This window comes from Lates calcarifer, linkage group LG17, assembly GCF_001640805.2.
Source record: "Lates calcarifer isolate ASB-BC8 linkage group LG17, TLL_Latcal_v3, whole genome shotgun sequence".
Lineage (NCBI taxonomy): Eukaryota > Metazoa > Chordata > Actinopteri > Centropomidae > Lates > Lates calcarifer.
The window spans coordinates 25,604,906-25,628,426 of record NC_066849.1 but is presented as its reverse complement, the minus strand read 5'-3'; the positions used below and the strand labels follow the sequence as shown (position 1 = coordinate 25,628,426).

Genomic DNA, 23,521 nt, shown 5'->3' with positions numbered 1-23,521 from the left:
CCTACACTGAAAGTATAGTGAAATTATGCCTTTTGGTTTCCTTTTGAATGAAAATGCTCTGTCACAGTTGATGCAAAGTTGATGCACCACTCAAAATGCACTCAAAACATTCCTGTAGCATGCATGGTTAATGTTTGAAGCCAAAATCATGATATTATTAAATGATAATTAAATATTTTTTCACTACAGTAGTCTTTCCACCCTCTATAAACCCTGCCTTAACTCCAGCAGCAGGGGGGAATCAAAACATGACCTTACATGAAATTCTGGGTGTCTAAATGATGCTATATATCAACTAAAGTGTAAACTCAGTTTTCCTTTTTTATGAAAAAGAAATCCATTGCTGCCATCTAGCCCAGACTGTTGAGCACAGCATATTTGGGGTGTACTGTGGTATGTTCAAATGAAATGGTTTCATGTGACAAAAAGATTTGTTTAGAGCTTTAATGAAAAGTCTTTTGCTTTGTGTCCCGGCGGGTTCTCCAGCACAGGGCCAAGGGAGGGTTGTCCCGTGCTAGCAGCGCTGCAAGAAGATCCCCAAGCCTCAGACTTCCACAGCTACCACACAGATTAGAGCCAGCCCTGCTGTTTGTTAGTCAGCCTCCAAGGAAAACAAACGTGCCTTTTTAGCCCTATTACCAAGGAGAGAGAGAGGGAGAGAGGAGAGGGGGGGGGGAGAGAGGGGTTGGGGGGCTAGCAGCATCATGGTTAGAGGAGAATGGAGCGAGAGAAAAGGGGCTAAATCTGGTTCTCTGTTGTCACTGATTTAATTTAACCTGCAGAGTACAACATGGCTTGACACATGATGGAAGAAAGTGGGGTATAATCTTATGGGGAATCCTCTGATGCCCCCTAGAGGATAATACCTTTATCCCGCTTGTGGAAAATGCCGCCTACCTCATAAGTTTCCAGTTGGAGCTTCAGAAACCTCTTCTTTTGTTTTCCTCTTCATGCTACTTTAAGGAAAAATCCATTCACAGTTAGGCCGTGTAAAGTTATACTTTCTATTACCTAGTTTGCAGGGTATTTGTGATTGTGCGTGACATGAGACTTGTGCAAGAGTCCCTCTTTCTGTTTCTGCGCGACTGTGCTTGTGTGTGTGTGTGTGTTTGTGCACGTATGTGTGTGACGTGCACGCCAGTGTTATAGAGAGGGGTCTGGGCAGTGTTCCCGTGTCCATGCACAGCCCCCAGAGTAAAGTAAACACAGCGGCTCTTTTCTCATCCCAGCCGTCAGCAGGCTCTCCCCAGGCCCGCGCCAGAGACCACACACCCAGACCACACACACACACACACACACAACACAACACACATACACACACTTACACACACCGCCCAGACCTCTCCGCAGATCCTTCCACATACTCGCATACACACAGACCACACAACACCAGCTCGGGCCCCTCGCACGCAACCTAGCTGAGCTGTCATTCTGCCCAGCGTGTATGTGTGTATGTGTGTGTGTGTGTGTGTGTGTGTGTGGGCAGGCTATCTGTGTGTTTGTGCACGTGTATTTCCAAGATGAGGGGAGGTGGGATGGGGGGTTGCAGGATAGAAACACTCCTGGAAGCAGAATCAGAATTATACAAAATAAAGAGCCCAGTCCTCTGCCCCCTCTGCCGCTCCCACTCTAAACATGTGGGATTGATGAGGGATTCGCCAAGCTCTTGTTTTAGGCCTGTTAACCTCTTATCTTCTCAATGTTAGATCCATAGCCCCTCCATTTCCTCTGACAAGCGCATGGCAGCAGCAACAACATGAGGTAAATCCCGCTGGAGTTTTCTCATTAACTCTGGGACGTCAGGGCGATGGAGGCTCCTGCTCGTGGAGTTTTCTAGGTCAATACGTGTGCTGCTGTGTTTTTGTTGTGCCATGTGTCTTACTCTTCCCTACATAAATCTACAATTTCAAACCTGTTAATGGACACTGGAATGAAAATCTGAGATCTTAGTTTTGTCATGTTTACTTAACACCACGAGCCAAATATTCAGCAACTGATAAAAACTGTGTGAAGGAGGTTTTCATGTAGTGAGTCAGTCAGTTGACAGTAATTCCCAACCCAACCTTTTTTGCCTCTGGAGCCTAATTTTATGTTCTTTTCTGGCTCCATCAGCTATTTGACATGATTCTAAATATGAGTATAAAGAGATATTTTTGTTATGAGCTCCTTTAAAATGAGATTATTATGTAAGAACTCTACAATGAATGTTATGCAACTCGAGAGTCCTGAAGCACAATATGTTGACGTTAATGTTTATTTAAGCTCACCATGTCGAATGAGATGAGACATGGGGCTTCACCATGTATATTACTGTGCTGAATGACAGGCTCATGGTTGATTAATCTGCTGATTGTTTTCTTGATTAATTGATTAGAGTTGTTTAGTCTATAAAATGTCACATTGTCTCGTCTTGGTTTGTCTGACTGACAGTCCAAAAGTCAAAAATACTCCTTCAAGAAAAGCATTAAATTATCTACTTTTTAACATCTATTGTAATGTTTTCTAATTTAAATGTAGCTTTAAAAATGAACTTGATACTTAATTAATTTTATTGCCACCTGGTTTCAGGAAACCCAAAGCTGTCCAGACTATATGACTGGGTAAAGGATGGACTAATTATTCAAATCTGTGTCAAGAAAAGATTTTAGCCTCTCAATCATTTTCCTCATCCTTATGTTTTATATCAGCATGAACTGAATATCTTTGGATTTTAGACTGGCTGGCTGAGCTAAACTAGCAACATGCCTGTGGTGTTTTGGAAGCTGAGATTGGCATTTTTGGTTATTATAGAATAAACAATTTATTTATCAGTCAAAAAATGATTAATTGATGACAATAATGTGAAGTTGCAGTTCTAAACATGGTTTTGATGGATGCACTGGCTGCTGAAAGGGTTGAATCTCTGACTGTCTTGTTACAGGAAACTCTCTTTAACAAGTAGACTAATCAGTGTTCGTGTGCTCTGTCAGTTTAGATTTCCTTTGATATTAGAACCCCCGTTGGCTCTCAGAAGTTTTATTGCACCCCAGTCGTACACCTAGAACTAATTAGCGACCATATTACTGTGCAAAGGGTTACCACCGTGAGCTTGTTGCAGGTCCAGTCCGTGTGAACTCCTGCATTGTTTGTGGAGAACGTGTTTTGGCTGCGGAGCAAAAGGGCGGAAGCTTCGTTCAGGCAGCTTCAGAGAGTCTACATTGGTCAGCCTTTTTGAGACCTGGCAGTAATTTATTAGCAAACATCTGTGCTGCTGAAATACATCCTTTCATTTTTTTCATTTGGAATCTTTTCCCTCTCTTCCTTTATGCAGCCCTGACATGAACTGATTTTCATGGGTGCTCCTTCTTTGGTACCATAATCTGCACTGTATTGTGTGGGCTTATGTGGAATGATTGGGGAGGCCAGGTTTATTTATCCTTCGCTGTGAGGTTTACATTCTTCCTTTCCTCCCTGCTCTCTGTCTGCTCCTTCATTCTTGGCTCCCTTCTCTATTTTTCCTATTATCTGAGAGATAACTGCTGCAATGCATACATTGTTTGGAGACCTACAGGGTGGGAAATTAACACTAGCTGCCAGACAAATTCTGTTCGTATTTTGCTGTCCCCAGTCAGTTTTCCACAAACCTAAGTGTCTGGCTGCCTGGTTATTCAATATAAGCGGCTGATGAATAAAAACAAAACAAAACAATTGACTGTATTTATTATTTATTAGAAGAGAGTTGTGAGTTCACCATGCTCCCATGTTGACATAAAGATGGAGGGTATTGTTTACAGCATATGCTTTGTTTACAGTTGAGTGTTTTATGTAACCGTCTGAAAATGTTATGTCAGTTTCTACGGCTGCAGTTAGCCTCCCTGTAAGTTATGTCATGGAACTAATGATCATTTTACAATGACTTAAATTTAAATCAAATAGAATAAAATCTAAATTATGACAGATGCACGTCATAATGTTACTATAGCCTAAAGTGATGTATGTAAATTGCTTTTCTTCTGACAGTCTGTGACGAAATTTTTTTTTTAACTTTATCATAACTCCTGATTTAAGTTTCTTTCAATAGGCGAATCTTTTAATTTCATTTCTGTTGTTATATATTATTCTATAGTGCAATTTGTGTTAATTGAATTGATGTTTGTTGAGTTTTGTGTTACTCACCATGTCTTCTCACCATGTCTTCTTCTGTCCATTCTTTTCCTCGTCCAGGTGCTGATCGATCCAGAGTTCCCATCTGCCTCAGGCCACCATGTCTCGTGCCCGTCAGCCCCCGCTCGTCACGGGCATCTCGCCCAAGGAGGGTGCGGCCTGGACCAAAGTCACCATCCGTGGAGAAAACCTGGGCACAGGCCCAGCTGACCTCATTGGTAATACATTTATAACCACAAAGCTAACAACACACACAGCTCTGTCTCGGTAAAATGTTATAGTTTCTATGTTAGGTTAATTTTTTCAGATACGTTTCTGCTCAGAAATGTTGATTTTCATGGGGAATAAAGCTATCCATATTCATCTTAGCAGTGTTTTATTTCCCTATAATAATTTTTCATTCCTCAAATATTTATACATGTGTATAAATTAATATGTGAAGATAAACATATAGTATATAGATATTTTGTTTAGATTATCAACACATGCAATAAACATTTATTTGTTTTACGTAAATGATATTTATTAGATGATGATTTTTATTGTTTATATTTATCTGTTGGAGTCTCTATTGTTGAAAAGTGATGTTGAGATGATTTATTTTTGTCGTTTAATTTCTGTTCTGGTATGTGGTGTATTTAGTAACTTCAGCCGCATTAACTGACTTTATTAACTTATCCATCAACAAACCACAGCGGCCCCCTTCTTTAAACAGCCTGGTGTAAAGTTTGGTTTTGTTTATATGATACATAAGTAGACAGGAAACCTTTTTCTTTTCCCCTCTTAATAAGAATTTCACCATTTTTAAACTATTTAGTTTATTTAAGGTAATAAGACTCAATAACCCGAGTGAAGAGCAAGTTAAGCTCTTACTATGAGAACATTTTTATGTAGAAAATTTGTCTTTAATTGTTTTGTTTAAGCAATGATTAACTATTACTCTAAAGTCATTGTATTAATCAATGTTAAAATATGTGTTGCAGTATAAAGTGTATTTTCTAAAAATTCTGTTGACACAAAGCAAAAGAAAATTCATTATTGAAATACCATTTCATTTTGCTGTTACAGATTGAAATACATCCTTTGTGAATTACTTGTACGTATAGAAATATTTAATGTTGGAAGTGGTCTTTAAAATTCACACACTGGCCTTTTGGTATGAGCAACTTTTCTAGAAAAAAACACATTAACAAACAAACAAAAAAAACCCTCAGTCCAGACTTACTAAATAAAATATTGTGATATTTTGTTTTTATGTAATTCAGTTTAGTTTCTTCTGTGGTACGTTATTCTGCCAGCTTTCTCTGCAGCGCACTACAAACACACATTTTAGTCTCTGTAAATATTTAAATTACTGTATGCATAGTTTGAGAAACTCAAGAACTTATCAACATGCATTAATGTGAAAATATATTTTTGTCATGATTTTCACAAGCCGCACAGATGGACTGCCTCCATCTTGTTCTCATTATGTGTTTGAACGTCACACTTTTTCTATGCCGATATTTTCCCTCATGTTCGCCAGTTCCTCCTCTACCCTGCTTCTTTGGTTTTAGTGGAGGTGGAGGACAGAGGACTCACACATTGCTCCATTCTTGGCAAAGCTGTGCTTTGGCCAGTGATACTGGTCTATTTCTGACCATGAATGTCCCTGGGGCCTGGAATTAGATAATTAGATATGCACAAATGTGTGTGAGTGCTTATGTATTCAAACAAAGTGGCCAGTAGAGAACAGAGGCAGGAAATTGCGCTCTAATGGGCATATTATTCACGGTTTTATGGGCTATTTGTTGATCAGCTCTTGTTTGATTATACACACGTGAAGCTTTCTGAATCCCTTTGGCTGGAAATGTCAAAGTAATGCCTGTGTCTGTCTTCTAGTGTCCAAATAGTTTTCAAGAGGGTTTAAAAGAGGACGACAGATGTAGGGGCCAAGTGCACATTGTGCCAGTAATGAGCCACTTAGCACTGAAGTGACACACGTTAGCTTAAAGGAGCTGAGTGAGAGGAAGGAAGGTCACGGCCACCCACACCCGTCCTGACCCCAATTTCAACTTTGACCCTTGGTGACAGTTTGACTAAACTTGCTGATAGATGCCAATTCTGTCTGAGTGCTCACCTCTTGTTATAGATTGTCTGTGTGTGTCGGTGCTACGGTTTGTTTATTTGTGCTGTCACAGTGTGTGACTCTTCACCTTTTCCCTCTCTCTCTCTACCGTCTCAGGTCTGTCGATCTGCGGCCATAACTGCCTGCTGACAGCCGAGTGGATGTCAGCCAGCAAGATAGTGTGCCGCGTGGGTCCTGCCAAAGACGACAAGGGAGAGATCATCGTCACCACCAAGTCTGGAGGTCTCGGCACCTCCACGGTCTCCTTCAAACTGCTCAGACCAGAGAGGATTGGTAAGACCCAGAAGAAATGAGGCAGAATAAGAGACAAAAGTAGCTACAGCTGCGGCTAATAATTATTTGTATTAGCAGTTAATCTCTTGGTTATTTTTGTGAATAATCAATTTATTATTGAGCCTATAAAATGTCAGAAAATAGTGAAATGTGCCTGTTACAACAGCTCAAAACCCAAAGATATTGAACCGACGAAGATATAAAACAAAGAAAAGAAGAATTTCCTCAAATTTAAGAGGCACTGGTGTTTTTCCTTCACAAAAAATACTGAAAACAATTAATTGATTGTCAAAATGCTGTTGAATAATTTTCTGTGAAATAACCAACAAATCATTTCAGCGTTACCAGTTAGTATAGTATTATTTATTTATCTCCACATCACAAGTGTGTCTCAAAAGGCTTTACGATCTGTACGACACTCTCTGTGCTCAGACCTTTGATTTAGACAGGGAACATTTTTCACAAGAAAAAAAAAAAAGGAAGGACATTCAGAAAGCCCAGAGGAGGAGAGATCTGCATGGTGGGCGAGGGAGCTCCACGCTCTGCAACTTTTAAATAGACAAAACATAAACAAATAAAAAAAACATGTGTTCATCACTTTGACAAATTGCAAACTGCAAATAAATAAAAGACATGAAAAAAATGACCAGAAAGTGATGAACATGCCTTGATGTGGGATTCACATGTTTATTTTATTTTTAACAATATATACTGATATTGAATATACACATATTGTTAATCTTTTACTGATTACACCAGCGTGTTTATCAGTTTTTGTGTCCCCTGGAAACTTTTGTTATTATATACAACTTTCTGTGTCTTCATCCTGCATATATGTAGTGAAATTGGTGAATGTGTTTTATTTATTTTTACTAAATGGAGCATCAAAATAATGAAGATGTTTTCTTCATTTCCCTGCATCCTATTCATTTGCACGTGTTAAGCTGCAGATCCCTCCTCCAGGACAGATGTTAGTTATAGTCCTGTATGTTAAGAATAAAGTGGTGAGGTGAGTTACAGTGAGAAGAAAATATAATTACAATGTCAAGTAATTAAAAATTAAGCATAATATAAGGTGCAGATACTGTAATATGAAGTAAATATTAAGCGTAACGAGTTAAGAGTGTCAAGCCACAAGTGTTTCCTACGTGATATCAGGTATATAGAATGTGTATGTTTGCATGTGTTCTGTCTGAGAGGCTCTGTGTTAGAGTGTGTGTGTGTGAGAGTGCACATCTGGGATCTGTTGCAGAGCTCAGTGACGTGTGTCTCGCCTGTCCTGCAGGTATCCTGGACCAGTCTGCCGTGTGGGTGGATGAGATGAACTACTACGACATGAGGACCGACCGCAACAAAGGCATCTCCCCCCTCTCCCTGCGACCCAGCAATCCACTGGGCATCGACATAGACAAGTACGGACTGAGAACATAAGAATACACACACAAAAATCGCTCAGCACAATCACACCACCATAAACACACGCGCTCTAGTCATTGAGTCATGGTTTACATCCCTAAACAGAAACAAACTCTCCCCATATGCAGGCGTTTGAAATATTATGCCAACGCAGCAATGGCTGAACAGCCTCTAACCACTGCACACAGGGAGTGGAAACAGAATAATTGTGTATAAAACAGAGAAGACAACGGTAGAAAGGGATTTGGAAAGAGCTAAGGCAGTGACCCACACGCATGTTCGTTGCGTATACGGCCTCAGAGCAGGCAGCGTGCTGCTGCCTCCCACACGCCTGGCAGGGAGTGCAGAAGTTGTGATGTATAGTTTGTGTTGTCAGGTTCTGGCATTTCTGGGTTAGTGTTTGTTTTGTTTAGAGGGGCCGGGGGCAAGTGACCGCTCGTGACCAGAGACAAGACATTTATAAAACAGGCTGTACCATTCACTCACCTCCCGGGGTTGCATTAAACATCCAGCGTGCATAGTTTTCTCTTTGACAGACACACTATCTGTGCGCCAGTAGTTGGAGTTGATCTGTTACATGAAGGCATTCAAAAGGAGGAGATGTTTTGTTAAAAAGCATCACTCTGTTGTCTGTCGTTTCTATGCGGGTTGTGTACATCTTTATGCGGTGATGTCACTGGATGGTTATTCAGCTGTAGCTGTTTACGCCGGCTGTTTGTAACGTCATACTTGGGGCCAAGTTATAAACGAAGTGTTTAACAAGTGGAGACTGATCAGTCACTAAATTAAAAACGGGATGAATCAGACAAAGTAGCTCTCACACAGAGTTCAGAGTTCAGTACTTCCCCTTTGCTTGTTATAGACCAAGCTGCAGTGTCTTCAGAGTTTATATTATTGATTGCTGCACTACATATGTTTCCTAGCAACACATGACTAAGGGCTTCTCTATCTAAAACATTCCCAAGGGTTTTATCTGTGCAACCCACTGATGAAACACCAGTTTGAAACTAGCTAGAGGAACTTAGTGAAGAACTTCACACATAAACTGAGTGATGGATGTATAAATAGCTGGAGACACCTGACTCAGGACTCTAGAGGAAGATTTCTAGTCCAAGAATTAGTTCCATCTCTAACTTGCTGTCCGGCAGTTTGGTACACGTGATATAGTCTCTGTCTCAACATCCAACACCCACTGAATATGGAGAGCTTGAATAGTAATAAACTGTGTGCAGCTTCTGCAAATGTATAATGTAAAAGCCTTGACAGTCCACTCTATTAAATATAAGACCATGGATTATGAAGTAGTGGTTCTGTTGTATTGTTTGTTATCTACTGGGTCAGCATGAAAACAACAAGCACAACAAAGTGAATGAGACCAGCTGTGTTTTGTGTTTACCTGTATTTACCTCAAATACACACACTTACCTCTTAAAATGTTTTCATGATTATAAAATTCACGACATGGGAAAAAAAGAAGGATTTTAAAAGTTAAGTTAATATCAGTGTCACTGAAATAGTGTAGCCAAAAATATAGTATATAGTGGTAGTTTAGATATTTGAAATGAAACTTGCACTTTGACTCATTTTCATGTCTTAACCTTTGCAATGTTTCCACCTGTAGAAATATTTTATTTCCTTGATTTTTTTGTTCATATGCATGAATCTCTGTGTGTGTGTGTGAGAGTGTGTGTGTGTCATATCTACCATACGTGCCCTCTGTGCTCATGTTTGTGTGAGCATGTGTTCTTGTATATGGATTTCCTCTTTCACCAACTTAAATGCTGTACTGCCCGTGTGTTGGTTTTTCTACATATGTGTGTATAACTGCAGAGTGGGTGGTGGTGGTGGTGGTGGTGGTGGTGGGGGTTTGGTTTGTGTAGACCACGGGTCATTAGTAGAGATCAAGACTCCCTAATGAGTACTGGGTCCTCCAGGGGCACCCAGGCGTCACACACTGCACTTCCCACGCCAAGCTCTCCCAGCCTGGGCACTTCTTGGCTGCACACTGCCCCCTGCTGGATATGCTGTAGCCAACACCAAATCAAAAATGTATCTCACAATTTTCACGATCCCAAATTTCATTAATATATTTATCACATCTTTTCTTTGTTATTGTATTATCTCCACAGTTTTTACTGCACGATTGATCCCTGGTGTTTTTCTGCTAATTATATGCCCTGCATCTATTTATTGTACATCTTTTCATCTTTGTTTATTGTCCACTCCCAGAGGCAAAATCCCACAGAGTGACATGGAGCTGACATTTCCAGGAATGAGTGGAGACTTCACCAGTGAGAACTTCTCTGCAACCTGGTACCTCATAGAAAACCATGCAGGATCCAGGTAGGTCATTTGTTAAAACTAATGTTAGGTTACTGCCCTAAAGAAAAAAAAACAAACTTCTGTCCAAGCAATATGAGTCTTAATGTACTCCCCAGAAGTTAGATCATATCTTATTTTTGTCCTCAACTGAAGTAACTAGACAAGAGACACAAGACAAAACCTGCTGGGATTTAAATCCCTTTGATTTGGCGGGGCTCTCCAACAAACATGAGTCGGCATCTGGCATGTGCTGGTTTCTTTGGTTGCCTTTTCAACAGGGCAACTTGTCTCACTCCTTGCTTAGAGCTGAGATCGCTGTCAGGTAAATCCATGTGATGCAGAAAAAACATTACCTTCTACACCTGCGCCAAGTCAGTGGATGATTATGGTCCAGTAAGTGTAGTTAGCTGATTAATCAAACAAAAATGTCAATTTAATCATTTCAGTTATTTCTTTCTTTTTTCAGTTTTCTTCTGTGATATTAAACTACATACATTTGGGTTCTGTTCTGTTGGTCAGATGAAACAAGGCAGTTGAAAACCACTTCATAATTTGCTGATGTTTCTACAGACCAAGCCATTAACTGACAGCTCTTGATGAAATTATTAGTAATGAAATAAAAGTTGTTTGCAGCCCTGTGGTACAAACTGGGAGAAAAAAAGACAAAGAATATGCTTGATTTCAAGACTTTTGTTTTGAAGTTTTATTTTCTTGGCTGAATCTCCACACGGTCACTTGGTCCTTCCCAGGACAGTTATGTTACGTGGACGAGGCAGCCTGCTGACCCAAAAGCCCTGAGTCCAGTTGACTGTCATGTCAGGGCAGAGGAGAGTTATTTTGGACTCTCCTGGCTTCCTCTCCCCCCTGCTTAGCCTTCCAGTAACCCAGACCCCAGGATCCAACATGACCAGGGGCCTCTGTTTGGACCTCGCTGGGTGACTGTTTCTTCCTGCGGAGGAAACCTCACTCAAGACTCTGACACACAGACACACACTGATGCGTGTGTCCTGTTGCACAGACATACATGCTTATTATTGTGTAGTTTAACATACTTAGAAAACAAAATTGAAAATGAATTTTAAGGTGTTATAGTGCTGACATGTGCAGGTTTTAGATTGTTGGTCATACAGAATAAATTATCTGAAGACCTCAGCTGGTCCCTTTTATGGACTTTATAGACTTAATGTCTTGGAAATATTGTTTTTTTGTTTCCTCAGTTTTGAGCAGTTGAAGATTGCAGCCAGTAACCTGAAGAAACAGGCTACTAAGAAGAACGAGGGGAGTCTGGCCTATGTGAAAGGAGGCCTCAGTACGTTCTTTGAGGCCCAGGACGCTCTGGCAGGTGAGAGAGATTAACACATTTTTGTCTGCTGTGCAATCGCACCGAGTGGTCTGCAATTAATACACAAACCTCCAAATCATCACCCTCCATCTCTGCTCAGAATAGAGCTCTTGATTTTTGGAAAGTGTACAAGAGAGAGTGTGTGTGTGAGTGTGTGTGTCAGGATTTTTTTTCTCCCCACATGCGGTTTAGCAGTGGTTGATTAAAGAGTCTCATTTGGACGCTGTGTGAAAACCCTCCACTTAGTACTACTGTTACACCAGCCAACCACAACACGGCTAATTCACCTTCATCAAAATGAGATCAGCTCTCACCTGTCACACACACTCTCACTCGAGTCTCCCTACAGCCTGGAGGTGGACACACACACACACTCCCTGACCTCCTGATGCCATAAAATTTCAAGGTAGCAGAGACTGACTGCTGTCGCTCTGCCAGGTACCTCAAATCAATTGTTCACTTCATCATTCATACTTTTGTCTGTTTACTCTCTGCTCCCGCCATAGCCGCTCAGTTACTTCCGCTTACTATTTATACGTACACTTTTCTGCCTCCATCATTATTATTATTGCTTTCCGTATGTTTGTGCCCCGGTTGGGACAGAGGCAATGTTTTCATTGTTAGTGGCTGAATCTAAATAAACGGAGCAGCCCAACACAATGCAGGCCAGAGTATTAGGACTGATAGTGCTGATAACAGACCCAATATGACCAATGGGAACAATGCACAGTCATTCTCACGTTCAGACTGAGCGTGCCTACTGTGTGCCCACTGCCCCAATGGGAAATGTACAGTCTCCAGGGATGGAGGAAGCCGCACACCATGGATGGACTCAAGTGACCTGTGAACCAAGAGGTTATAGTGATGCTTTATGACCTGTGTGACAGGATTGACCTGAATGTAAGACAGTGTTAGACACCCCGTCTGCTTTACAGGAAACAACGAACATGACAAACAATAGTCAAATGGTTTTTAATTCTGTTGTATCATTTCAAAGAGAGTCAACATTAAGGGAGCAAGTTTGAAGGGACTTTCAAAGGTTTTAAATTAATGATAGCTCTGGTAATTAGCAATGTTTGGCCAGGTGGCCTGAGACATTACTCCTAAATTAATGCTAACGTTGCTCTGCGCCTGCTTGATGTGTAAATAGGCAAATGTTTGCTAATACGTTTGCTTTAGCGACTTCATAACAGTTTGTGCGGCCTCGCCCAAGAAAAATCGATTAATGCCTCTTTAAAACATAATTTTCACATGTGCAGGTTGTCCAAATTTGTTTTCAAGTGTGGCTCGCAGACATTACTTCACAATCAAGCTTTTTTTGTAGAGGTTGTAATGATTGTTTTTAGCTGCTAGTATTTTCCAGACTGTCCTGTCTGGGTGTGACATTTTCTACCCTTTCCAGTTGTTTTCACTTGTCTTTAGTTTACCTGCTTTGTGGCTACAAAACATAAGGTAAAGCTTAAAGGTTAAAAAGGTTAAACAAACTTGCTAGCTTATTAATAATAAAGCCCCAAATGCAGCACTACTTTATGTTAAAGGAACATAAGAGCGGGTACTCACTTTGTTCGGAGTTGTGAATCCCTAAATGTCTACTCTTTCAGTATAAAAATATAAACTCAAATCTGGACCAGAAGCTTGACTTAAAAGTTCATTTTTAAACTGTCTGAGTCCTGCCTCCTCACCGGGACTCATTACAGCACCACAACATCCTTTCTAGGCCAAGTTTTGGCTCTTGGTCATAAAAAATGAAGTGGTGGCCCAGAATGGATAGCTCAAGTGGAGATATTCTGTATACTAGGTATGGTCAGCCAAACCGACATACCAGCCGGCACGCTGCTAGCAGCCAGCCAGCTCGAGACAGCTCTGCAATAGCTCACTGCCAGGCCTAGTTAGCACAGCTGTTTGAGGGACTGTGAATCCTTTCTTTGTCTCCCGGCAGCGTTTGGCAGGTTTCTGTTGTTCTGAGTCAGTCCAAATGAACCTCACCTGAGAAGGAGCTGTGAAAATTTGAAAGAAATTAACTGTGAAAAAAAAAGAAATGAACAGGATGCTTGGTGTGTTTTCCTTGTTCACAGAGGTTGCTGTCGTGCTTGCAGGCCTCTCAGTCACCATCAAATCTCCTCTCCTGTTTATTTTCAGTTGTGCTTGCATGTGAGATTTTTATTGATGACTTTAATAGAAGTCTGGAGTTATTTTCTAATGCATGTGTACCGCTGCTGGCAAGGTGGAAACAAGGAAGAGAGGCCAAATCTGGAAAGAGAAATGAGGCGGATAGAAAATATTTAGACCAAACAGACGGACTCTGACTTTAATATCCATGGGGCTTCTCTCCCTCCTCTTTTTCTTGTCACCACTAATTGCTGCTTAATTGCTCTCCAGTATAGCTAACCATCTCGAACAGAAATAGCAAAACAAAATCGCATGTCTCTTTTTTAATGAACTATGAACTCTACGCTTAAGCACACAGTTTAGATTTTTGCATCTGCAAATCACAAATCTTGTTAATTACAGTTCTGTTTGGGTTAGTTAGCTAATGTTGGCTTTTGGCAAATGGAGTAACATGACTGGGAGCTCCAGCCAGCTTTTCAGTAGGGTTGTATTCTTAGAGCTTCCAGCAGATCAGAAAGTGCATGATCAAGTTGCACGGCCTCACAAGATGAGCACGGTATATGGAATGAGCTGGAAATAGATCAGCATCCATTCTTTTATGTTTGTAATTTCATTTTGGCTGAAAGATTTATCTAAATGGTACTGTAAGGATCCTGTTGTAACCACTGGATCAGTATTGGGGTTTATACTGACTCTATGAAGCAGATCTGTTATTGACAAGATTTACCAATACGTATAACACAATTTTTGTCAATGTTGTCTGTGTTTCTGACACATTTATTAAATAACAGCGTGCTGCTGACTAAGTTTTAGCACCACAGTAATTCCTTGTCTGGTGTTTCTTTATATAAAAATGATGACAGACTTTAAATTTGGGGAAAAGAAAATAATAGTATGTATGATGGTAGGTGATATTCTGACAACCTGAGACTCAGAGTCTCAGACTCAGTCACAGGTTAGATCCTCTAGATGTTAAACCCTTATTACCTTTGTCAAGTGGCCTGGTTACTGCAGTAGGAAATTGGAGGTATATTGTGGATCTAAATGATTTATAGTTTTAATGTGAAAAGTTTGTTGACTTTTCTCAAGTCTTTATTAGTTGTTTTGATTTTAAATGCTAACATTTCATCATCACTTTTGCTTACTCCACTGGCAGATTTTTTGTTTGCTAAAATATTTTACTTTGTTTGCAGAGGGGGGATTTTCTTTGCAGTAAGGAAACAAATGTTTCTGTAAACACTCCATGTGAACCACCACAGACTGCTGAAAGAAATGGAAGGTTTTGGCCGTGGCGACTGTTTGGTTGTGGAGCCTGAGCGACAAACTGAGCCATGTTTCTGAGACAGAGACACTCGGGCTGATTGACTGACTGACAGTCTGTCAGGGAGTCCAGGGTTGTTGCTACTAAAAATGTTGAAATTTGAGGTTTTTCATTGTTGTGTGAAAAGGAAGTCTCCCAGTGATGCAGGAAACGGAACGGCTACCGTGCTCCAAAAATGCCAGATTCCCAGGGCCTATTCCCTGAGCCCCCAGCCCCAGCAGGAGTCAAAACATCTCCAGCTTTAGAATCCAGGGACACTGTATTTTTATTCTTATTCATTTTTTTTTCCTCAATGGTTCCAGGAAGTGAAGCGGGAGCTGCAGCTCTTCCTCAGGTCCTGGCTGCGTGTGTTATCCGGACCCTGACCTGATGTTTAGGTTAGCTGTGACGTCATCAGCCTCTCAGTGTGTGACAGACGCAGAGGACACACAGCTGGCAACAGGGCAAGGGGGAGTGTGGAGATGTGAAGCAGACCTGCACTGTGTGTGTGTGTGTCTCTCAGTCTTCCTGTGTGTTCAGCCCTATCAATCCTGTACTCTCCCATATACACTCCCACGTCTGCGTGCTTTTGTCCTAACCTGCATCTGGCCACATTTTCTGCTGGTCGAGAGGTCCGCGAGAGGGCCAGCGACGTCTGTAGTGATTAGGCAAGGCAATGTTTGAACAGTGTGTTTTAGGAATACCTCGGTCTCTGCCTTGAGGCTTCTGTCTGTCAGAGTGGACCCACATATTTATTTACAGAACTCTCCCCCTTCACTTTGCCTCCCGCTCCCTCTGCTGTCTCCAAGCTCTGCTAACAGCCAGTATTTGTAGTGGAGCAACTGTGAGAGACGAAGGAAAGGCAGGGAAGTGGAGAGAAGTGAAATTAGAGGATTGTAGCCCTTTTTTTCCCCACATTTCTGTCTCTTAACTTCATTCTTGAGATGTCTGCTTGTTGCATATTTGAATCGCTCCGCAAGTATGTATGAGAAGGTCTCCCAAACCTTCTCCACCTCTCTTCCACTTTGTCAATAAACCCACACTGCAGCTCTCAGCACCCAGCTGCCCACTGCTGCACACCATTTATTTATTCACTAGGGTAGCCACACCGCTCGCTCTCTCGTCGTCTTTTTCTCTCTCTCTGTTTTCTCCCCTCGTTCCCTCTTTTCAAATTCCCTCTCCCGCGTAAAGCTCTTCATGCTAAGTGACGGATACAAGCCATCAGAGACTCTCCTCCCTCCTCCTCCCCTCTGCAGCAGTCATTTTTGGCCTCCAGACCTCCAGCTCTGCTCTCCCAAATGTTATTTTTCAGGCAGTTGAAACATTTTAGATTCACATTACCTCCAGGTCAAAGGGTTCCAAATGTCCCAAGACCACAAAGCTGTGCTACTAATTGCTTTGGTTAGGTGAATTGATCCGGTACAGTCACCGCTGGGACAAGGACAGGTCCTCTGCTGCGTGGGAACAGGCATGCAGGGGGGGGGGTTCAGCATCTGTGGGCGGAGAACCGGCGAGGTTATCTCCCATCTACCACTGGGTTAGGGCCTGTTTATTGTTTTACCTTCGGTTCCTGAAATTGAAAATGTTCCTTCCTACACGGCACAGAACCTAAAATTATTTTCAGATTTTTTTCCCACATTTCTCAACAGGTCATGCTAACATTTACTGTTTCTCCAATTTTATTTCAGCATATTTTGTCTATCACAATCCTTTCCAATATGAATTAATACTGACTTGTTTTGCAGCAATCCACCAGAGACTGGAGTCTGATGGCACAGAGAGAGTGGAGGGATCGATGACCCAACGACTAGAAAACATCCTCAACAGTAAGCGACTTTTCATTTAGAGTCCAACCTCGAGAGAGATCAAGACGCCCCCCATGTTAGTGCACTGGTTCACTTTGTGGGACACTTCACACATTGATAGCCGGTGACAGAGATGTATCTCAAGCTGGTTTGAGAAATTGCATTTGAATTTACACACATGAACCAGCCAATTTTCATGAATATCTTCCTGGCAGAAGTAAATTTTTCTCATTAACCTTAGTTTCTTCTTTCTAAAAGTCAAACTAATAGAGTAGGAGTCAAAGTAATGATGGGAGGGGTGGTCTGATGTTCTGTTAAGTCCATCTTCAGTGAGCAGCACTTATCACACACTCCTACACTGCCCTACACAGACTAAACACATGCACAGTGTGTGTGTTCAGTCACCTTTGTAGGTCTTCCTCTCTTTAGCAGGCAGATCCCTCAGTAGATGGTGCGTTCCCACCCTCTCATCTCATACGTGATAATGTGACTGCTCTAATGGAGGGTCAATAAGCAGATCCTTTTCCCGGAGTCTAGAGTAAATAAGCCTCCCAGCCGGACGTAGCTTTCATCCCCACAACCTCAGACTTGATGTCCCACAGCCCAATGAGCCCCCCCAAACAAAACCCAGTGTGCCAGACGCACAGCACCAATCACCAAATCACAAAAAAAGAGACGCCAGCTTCATGGCAACTCAGATTGGTGAGTGAAAAATGTGAAATATTCCTCCGTTCAGTCCCGTGCTGTTTCTCCTTCAGGGATTTCGTTTTGGGGGTGGGGTTTTGTTTTGATTAGAAGAACTTGGATTTTTTTCTATGTGACGGCCCATCCGAGGCCACCCACGAAGCCTGCTAGCTGTGCAAAGGTTCCACCAAGCTGTCTGATGAAGAGATAGCTGTCACTTTCTCCTCAGCCGTTCAGGCTCCACTCCTGCTCCTCTCTCTTGTCGGACGACGTACAGAGCAGGGAGAAAGCCAGAGATTGAAAATAAGAGGGAAATGTGGTATCAGCATTTATTTTTATAGTATCCCAGTTTCTCATTTTCTCCTGGCTCTTTCACTCTCACTCACTCTTACTCTCTCTCTCTGTCTTTCTCGTAGGAGCGAGTGACACCGCAGATACTCTTTTCCAGGAGGTCTTGGGGCGGAAAGACAAAGCCGACTCCACACGCAATGCACTCAATGTGCTGCAGCGTTTCAAGTTTCTCTTCAACCTGCCTCTCAACATTGAACGCAACATCCAGAAGGTATAATTCACACACAGATCCATGCAAAATAACACCAGAAACACCAGCTCATATAGTATGTAAATATCAACTACTTGTGTAATATGAAATAAATTCAGCTACCCTTTTCATTCAGAGCAGTTTCAGTCCCACTAGAAATGGTGTCATATGAGTCCTGAGCTGTGTGTAATGAGATATTAGATCATTCATCAAGAGAGGAAAACTCTCATTGCCCTGTATGGTGGAGGCTGTAAAAATCTATTCTACAGTCTGCATGCAGTGTTTAGATCTGGTTATTTGTGATGCCATTGTTTTCATCCTGGTGTTAATGAATCTAATCTTGAGTTCATTTAGCTGTCATAACAGGACATTGTTGTCTAAAAATATGGCAATGGAGAAAAATGCTTCCACTGTGCGGTGCACCAAGTCCTGTGGCTTAATATTCCTTGGTTATTATAAAAACAAGCAATCATGAAACCTAATGGCTCCCATGAGAAGCTTCCCATGCCATTACAAGTCCACCACCATGTGTAACCTCACCTCACTTCACTGAACTTAATTTTAGTGTCATTTTGCCTTAAACTGACCTTATAATGACAATAAAAATACATCAGAGGACATACAGTGCATAAATACATAAATATAGACATGTAATCATAACTTAGAACTACAAAAACCATAAAAAACAAATAAACCAGGGACCTAGCTAGAAACATAACACAGTGAGAGAAGTCATTTTTATATGTGATTCTTGTTACACAGGCTTTAAAAGGCGCCTCTTGATGTACTTTTTTTTGTTGCTAAAACAGAAGTGTTTTAGGCTGTAGGTTTTCCATGTGTTCATATCTGTCAATACAAGTTATCTTCAACTTCTAAATATTTCCTGACCAGTTTTTGTGTCAGCTTTTTTTTTTAAAAACTCACATTTCGGTACAGCGAAATGCTTTGTAATCACTGATTGTTCCTTCAAAGTGCTTTTTCATTCCCATTTCGCAGTCTTCCTCCAGTATGTACAGTATATTTGTCTTAAGGACGGCTGTGATCCAGAGGGTGGAGCTAGAGAAGCTTAAATACACAGTGTGTATCATGATTGATAGGTTAAAAAAAGGAAAACAGTTGCTGAACTGACTTGTTTTTCCAGGGAGATTATGATGTGGTGATCAATGACTATGAGAAGGCCAAATCTCTCTTTGGCAACACTGAGGTCCCTGTTTTCAAGAAAGGTAAACTTTTCTTTTCCTTTTTCAGTTTTCGACCTCAACAAATGAATGAAAATATCTTCCCACCTTTAAAAAAAACTGATTCTTGTCATTGTGAATCTCATTATTTTTGTTGTAGTTTATGCTGAGGTTGAGACGAGGATCGGAGCTCTGAGGAGTCTCTTGTTGGAGAAACTGCTGCAGACGCCGTCAACACTGCACGACCAGAAGCGATACATCAGGTCTCTTTTTATTTTTATAATCCTGAGACATCTCTTTCAAATCATCTGTCTGTGTTCCACCCAGTCGTCATGTTGTGGTCTTTACACATCTCATACTCTTTGATTTGTTTGTACATGCAGGAAAGAGTTAATTATACACACATTTTGCTTTACATGTTACACAGTCTACATGTCGCGTACAATTTCTAAACATCAAATATAAAGTCGTGACATATCTCTTACACTCCATCATTTGGTTTCTTTGATGTCTGTCTGTGTCATCGTTTACCAGAACTTCATCCTCCATCTACTTTCTTCTGTCTGCCTCTCACTTTTCTCCGAACACTCACTAACCTTCTCAGCTTTCTGTTGTCCCACTCTCTTGTTTCTGTTTCTATTTTTTCTCTCCCCCTTTGCCTTTCTTTCCCTCTTTTTTTTCCTCCCTTCATCCATCTATCCATTCATACTTGTGGTCTTTCCCGATTTATTATTGTTAAGACCGACCTGTCAGGATCAGAGAGACCAGTTCTCAACCACACGGCAACATCTTTCATCCTGCTGCATTAGGCACGGCTCTGAACGCCCACTCAGCTCCTGTTTACTCTTGCCATGGATGGTGGGAGCTTTGTATAAGTGTGTGTGTGTGTGTTGTGCATGAGTCTTGCTCAAACTTTTGAAAGATGCCACCTAATGAGAAACAAACGAGTGGCTTGTTCATAGGATGACAGTGGAGGGAGCCAGGCCACAGCCCAGAGTGACTCATCTGAGATCCCACAGGTCACTGAGTGATGTCCAGGACATAAACTCCTGGGAGACAGATCATGGCGGGTGGGGGTGGATGAGAGGGTGAAATGTTAATGGGGGGGTTTGATTCCTCTGGGTTTTACTTCTGTTCCTGAATGTATACATGTTCTCTGCATCTACATTTACCCCATGGAGAATAATAACTATTTTTGTCTTTTTGCTACTTTGCCCAAAAAATTCAAATATTGTTTTCACAGAGATGAATTCACACATTTATTCTTTCTTTTGCTTAGTGTTTGTCTGTGTTGAACTTTCATATTTACACATTTACAGTTTTTGCAGTTTTTTTTATGTGATCTTTCAACTTATTCTGATTAAATCCTGTATTTTAAAGCCAGTGTTGATATGAGTTAAAAACATCAGATGACAATGATAAATTGACCAATATATATTTTTAAACCTAAGCAGTAATCACACATGATTGATTATGATTTCTCAAATGTATTTATTGAAGCAGTAGCGACATACATACACTGCTCTGCCACAGATACTTTTTGCTGCTTCCACTGGAGGGTGCCAAATTTGGACATTTTCAGTTTCTACGCGGTGGTTTTAAAGGGTATTAATGAGTAATCTTTGCCCAGTAAGTCATAATGGTAACTCAGTGGATTTCTTGCTTAGTTTGATAGTAAGCATCTTCCTGTTTTGTAATGTATTGTTCAATTCCATTGTTTATAGTATCAAGAGTGTCTCTGTATTGATGCTTGAGGCCTATTTGGCTATGAATGAACTCTATGGAATTTCTGAACACACTGATATGAATCACCTGTTCTCCTTTTCACTATTCATAAACAAATGGGGGAAGAAATACAGGAAAATCTTGAATGAGTGGAGAAACAGAGGAGATTTTGCTTTCTCTTTTGAAGAGACTTCATGATTCTGTTTCCTTTATGTAATTAACAGTAAGCCAGTCAGATTTGTTGCTTTTATCATGATGGAAAGTTAAGAGTGTGTATCTCTCTCCTCCATCTTGTAATGCCACCGCTTCACAAGAATAGATGTGGAGTTTGCTTTTCTTTGAGTGTAAATTTTTCACACCTGTGTGTTTGTGCTCATGCAGGTACCTGTCTGACCTGCACGCCCCAGGTGACCCCGCGTGGCAGTGCATCTATGCTCAGCACAAGTGGATCCTGCAGCTGATGCAGAACTGCAGAGAGGAGTTCATCAGTGGCCAAAGAGGTGACTAACACACACCAGTGCACACTCACATGTCTGAGCTGACTCGCTTTACACACAAAGTGAAAAGCCCCTATTTAGCATTTCCAATCATGGGGCTGGGGGATGTCATGTGAGTCTTGAGGGTAGCTGAGGAAAGAGAGAGCCAGCTGCCTCCCCGGTCGTACCAGCTCTCTGCCTGCGCCCCCCCCGCCCGTCCTCCCTCCGTCGCCGCCCTCCCCTGCCTGTTCTGCTCGAGGCCCGGGTGTTTATTTTTTCATGAATATATGAATAAGATGAAAGCGAGGGAGCGCTGGCTTTGGATTTGGGTTTCAGGGCTTGACATGTTACTGCTCACACACACTCACACACAGCTTCACAGATGGATTGGAACAATTAACCCCAATTAAGCTGTTCCTCTGTTAAATCAGCCAGCAGAAAAATGTGGATGTGAAACCGTCCGCTCAGGAAGAACAGCGATTCGCCAACCACGCTTAGACACACATATATACACGCACATACACACTCTTACACCCATACTTACACAAAGGCACCCACGCAAATACACTGTGAGTGGGTGGCTGCTTCACATAGTGCAGCTGGAACATAAACATGTCTAATGCTAAGGGTAACAGTGGTTTCCGGGGCTCAGGCTTGATGGATCTGGGGGTTGGTTTGCTCCCTGCCTCTCCACAGTTAAATATCAACTTGATTATCATGTCAGGGATGGCCCCTTTTCAGTCCACACATGCATTCCTCAGCAGAGCAACATGTGGCAGGGAGTGAATCTGAAGTGGCATGCAAATCACATGCAACCCAGCTTTCGTGAAAATTGCTGGTCTGCAAAAATGCACATTTACTGAGAAAAACAAGCCGTCAAATCTAAATAAATAATAATATTTTAAAATTAGCCAAATGACTGTTACAATCCAGAATAATGGATGTTTTCTGATCTACCACCTTTAGAGCTGAGATCTGGTTAAAATTTAAACTAAAACAACTTGTTTGAAGTTATAGAGATATAACCTTCATATTTAAAGAGAAACCAGACTCGACTGTTTCCAGCAGGCGGGACATGAGTTGCAGTCTCCACTGTTGAGATAATCCGATTTGTAAATTCACACAGACGACTCGCTTGCTAAGACTTATCTGTGGTGGCATGAATAACGTGTCACTACCTCCACGTCTGCTAATCGAGAGAGGACAGTCATTATTCGTGTAACCACACGAGAATGCTTGTAAGGAAATTTCATTGAAAGTCTTGTTAAAGGTAACCTGTTGGGTTTTCTCATGAATAGAGGCGACTCTGTTTACATTCATGTTTCTTATCGAGTCTTGAGTGGTGTAACCAGCCTGTTTGATGCAGCTCTTTCTTGATTTTCTGATTATTTTTAAAAAAAAAAAACTTTCCAACCTGTTCAGTGGAGTAAGAGGAAAAGCCACTGGCAGGAATATGTATCGTGTCACCTGCATGCTTGTGTGCGTTCACATGCATCCTGGACACCACCTGACCTGACCTCCTGTTCAATCCCCATACTCATAAATGGAACATAATTAATTTAAGATTGTGTTATCAACCTCTGATAACACAAAAAGTCCTGTTGCAGTTTTTGTGATGCTCAAAAAAAAAAAAAAAACTGCAGCTGTTTCTGTTGTCATAATTGGAAAGTCTTTTTAGTCCAGTTGTCATCCTGTAACCTGCAATTCTGATTGTGTCCACTATGCCAAAAATGGTTTTACAGCCTAGAATTGTTCCTGAGGGTTTGGTTTGGTTTGGGTGCGAGTCAAACACACAATATAAACAAAACAGGGACCCGTCAAAACAGCATGACTACTCGTCAAAAACTCACAGCACACTAACGTGCTTAAACGTTTTTCTGCTGAGGACGGTCTTTGTGTTTACACATACAGAAAGGTGCGCACTATCCCTCTGTTTTTCTGTCATTTCTAGTCTTTTTGTTTGCTGCAGACAGCTGTCTCCTGTCCCCTCTGCTGTCACACGCCCCTCCTCTTCCCCTCACGCACACCTGGTAGCTATTTACCATCCCCGGTCCTTGCTGCTCACCTCTCGCCCAAGTA

At 41.5% G+C, this 23,521-nt stretch overlaps 1 protein-coding gene across 1 annotated transcript in view; it reads left to right on the top strand.

Moving 5' to 3' along the window:
• Nucleotides 1–23,521, top strand: part of exoc2 (exocyst complex component 2) — a 43,103-nt gene that overhangs the window by 5,204 nt on the left and 14,378 nt on the right. Inside the window, exons 2-11 of the mRNA XM_018670864.2 lie at nt 4,204–4,361; nt 6,368–6,544; nt 7,830–7,956; nt 10,190–10,303; nt 11,500–11,624; nt 16,779–16,859; nt 17,939–18,084; nt 19,205–19,286; nt 19,402–19,504; nt 21,348–21,466. Of these exons, the coding sequence (XP_018526380.1) occupies nt 4,244–4,361; nt 6,368–6,544; nt 7,830–7,956; nt 10,190–10,303; nt 11,500–11,624; nt 16,779–16,859; nt 17,939–18,084; nt 19,205–19,286; nt 19,402–19,504; nt 21,348–21,466 (1,192 nt within the window). The 5' untranslated portion in view covers nt 4,204–4,243. The remainder of the gene's footprint in view (nt 1–4,203; nt 4,362–6,367; nt 6,545–7,829; nt 7,957–10,189; nt 10,304–11,499; nt 11,625–16,778; nt 16,860–17,938; nt 18,085–19,204; nt 19,287–19,401; nt 19,505–21,347; nt 21,467–23,521) is intronic.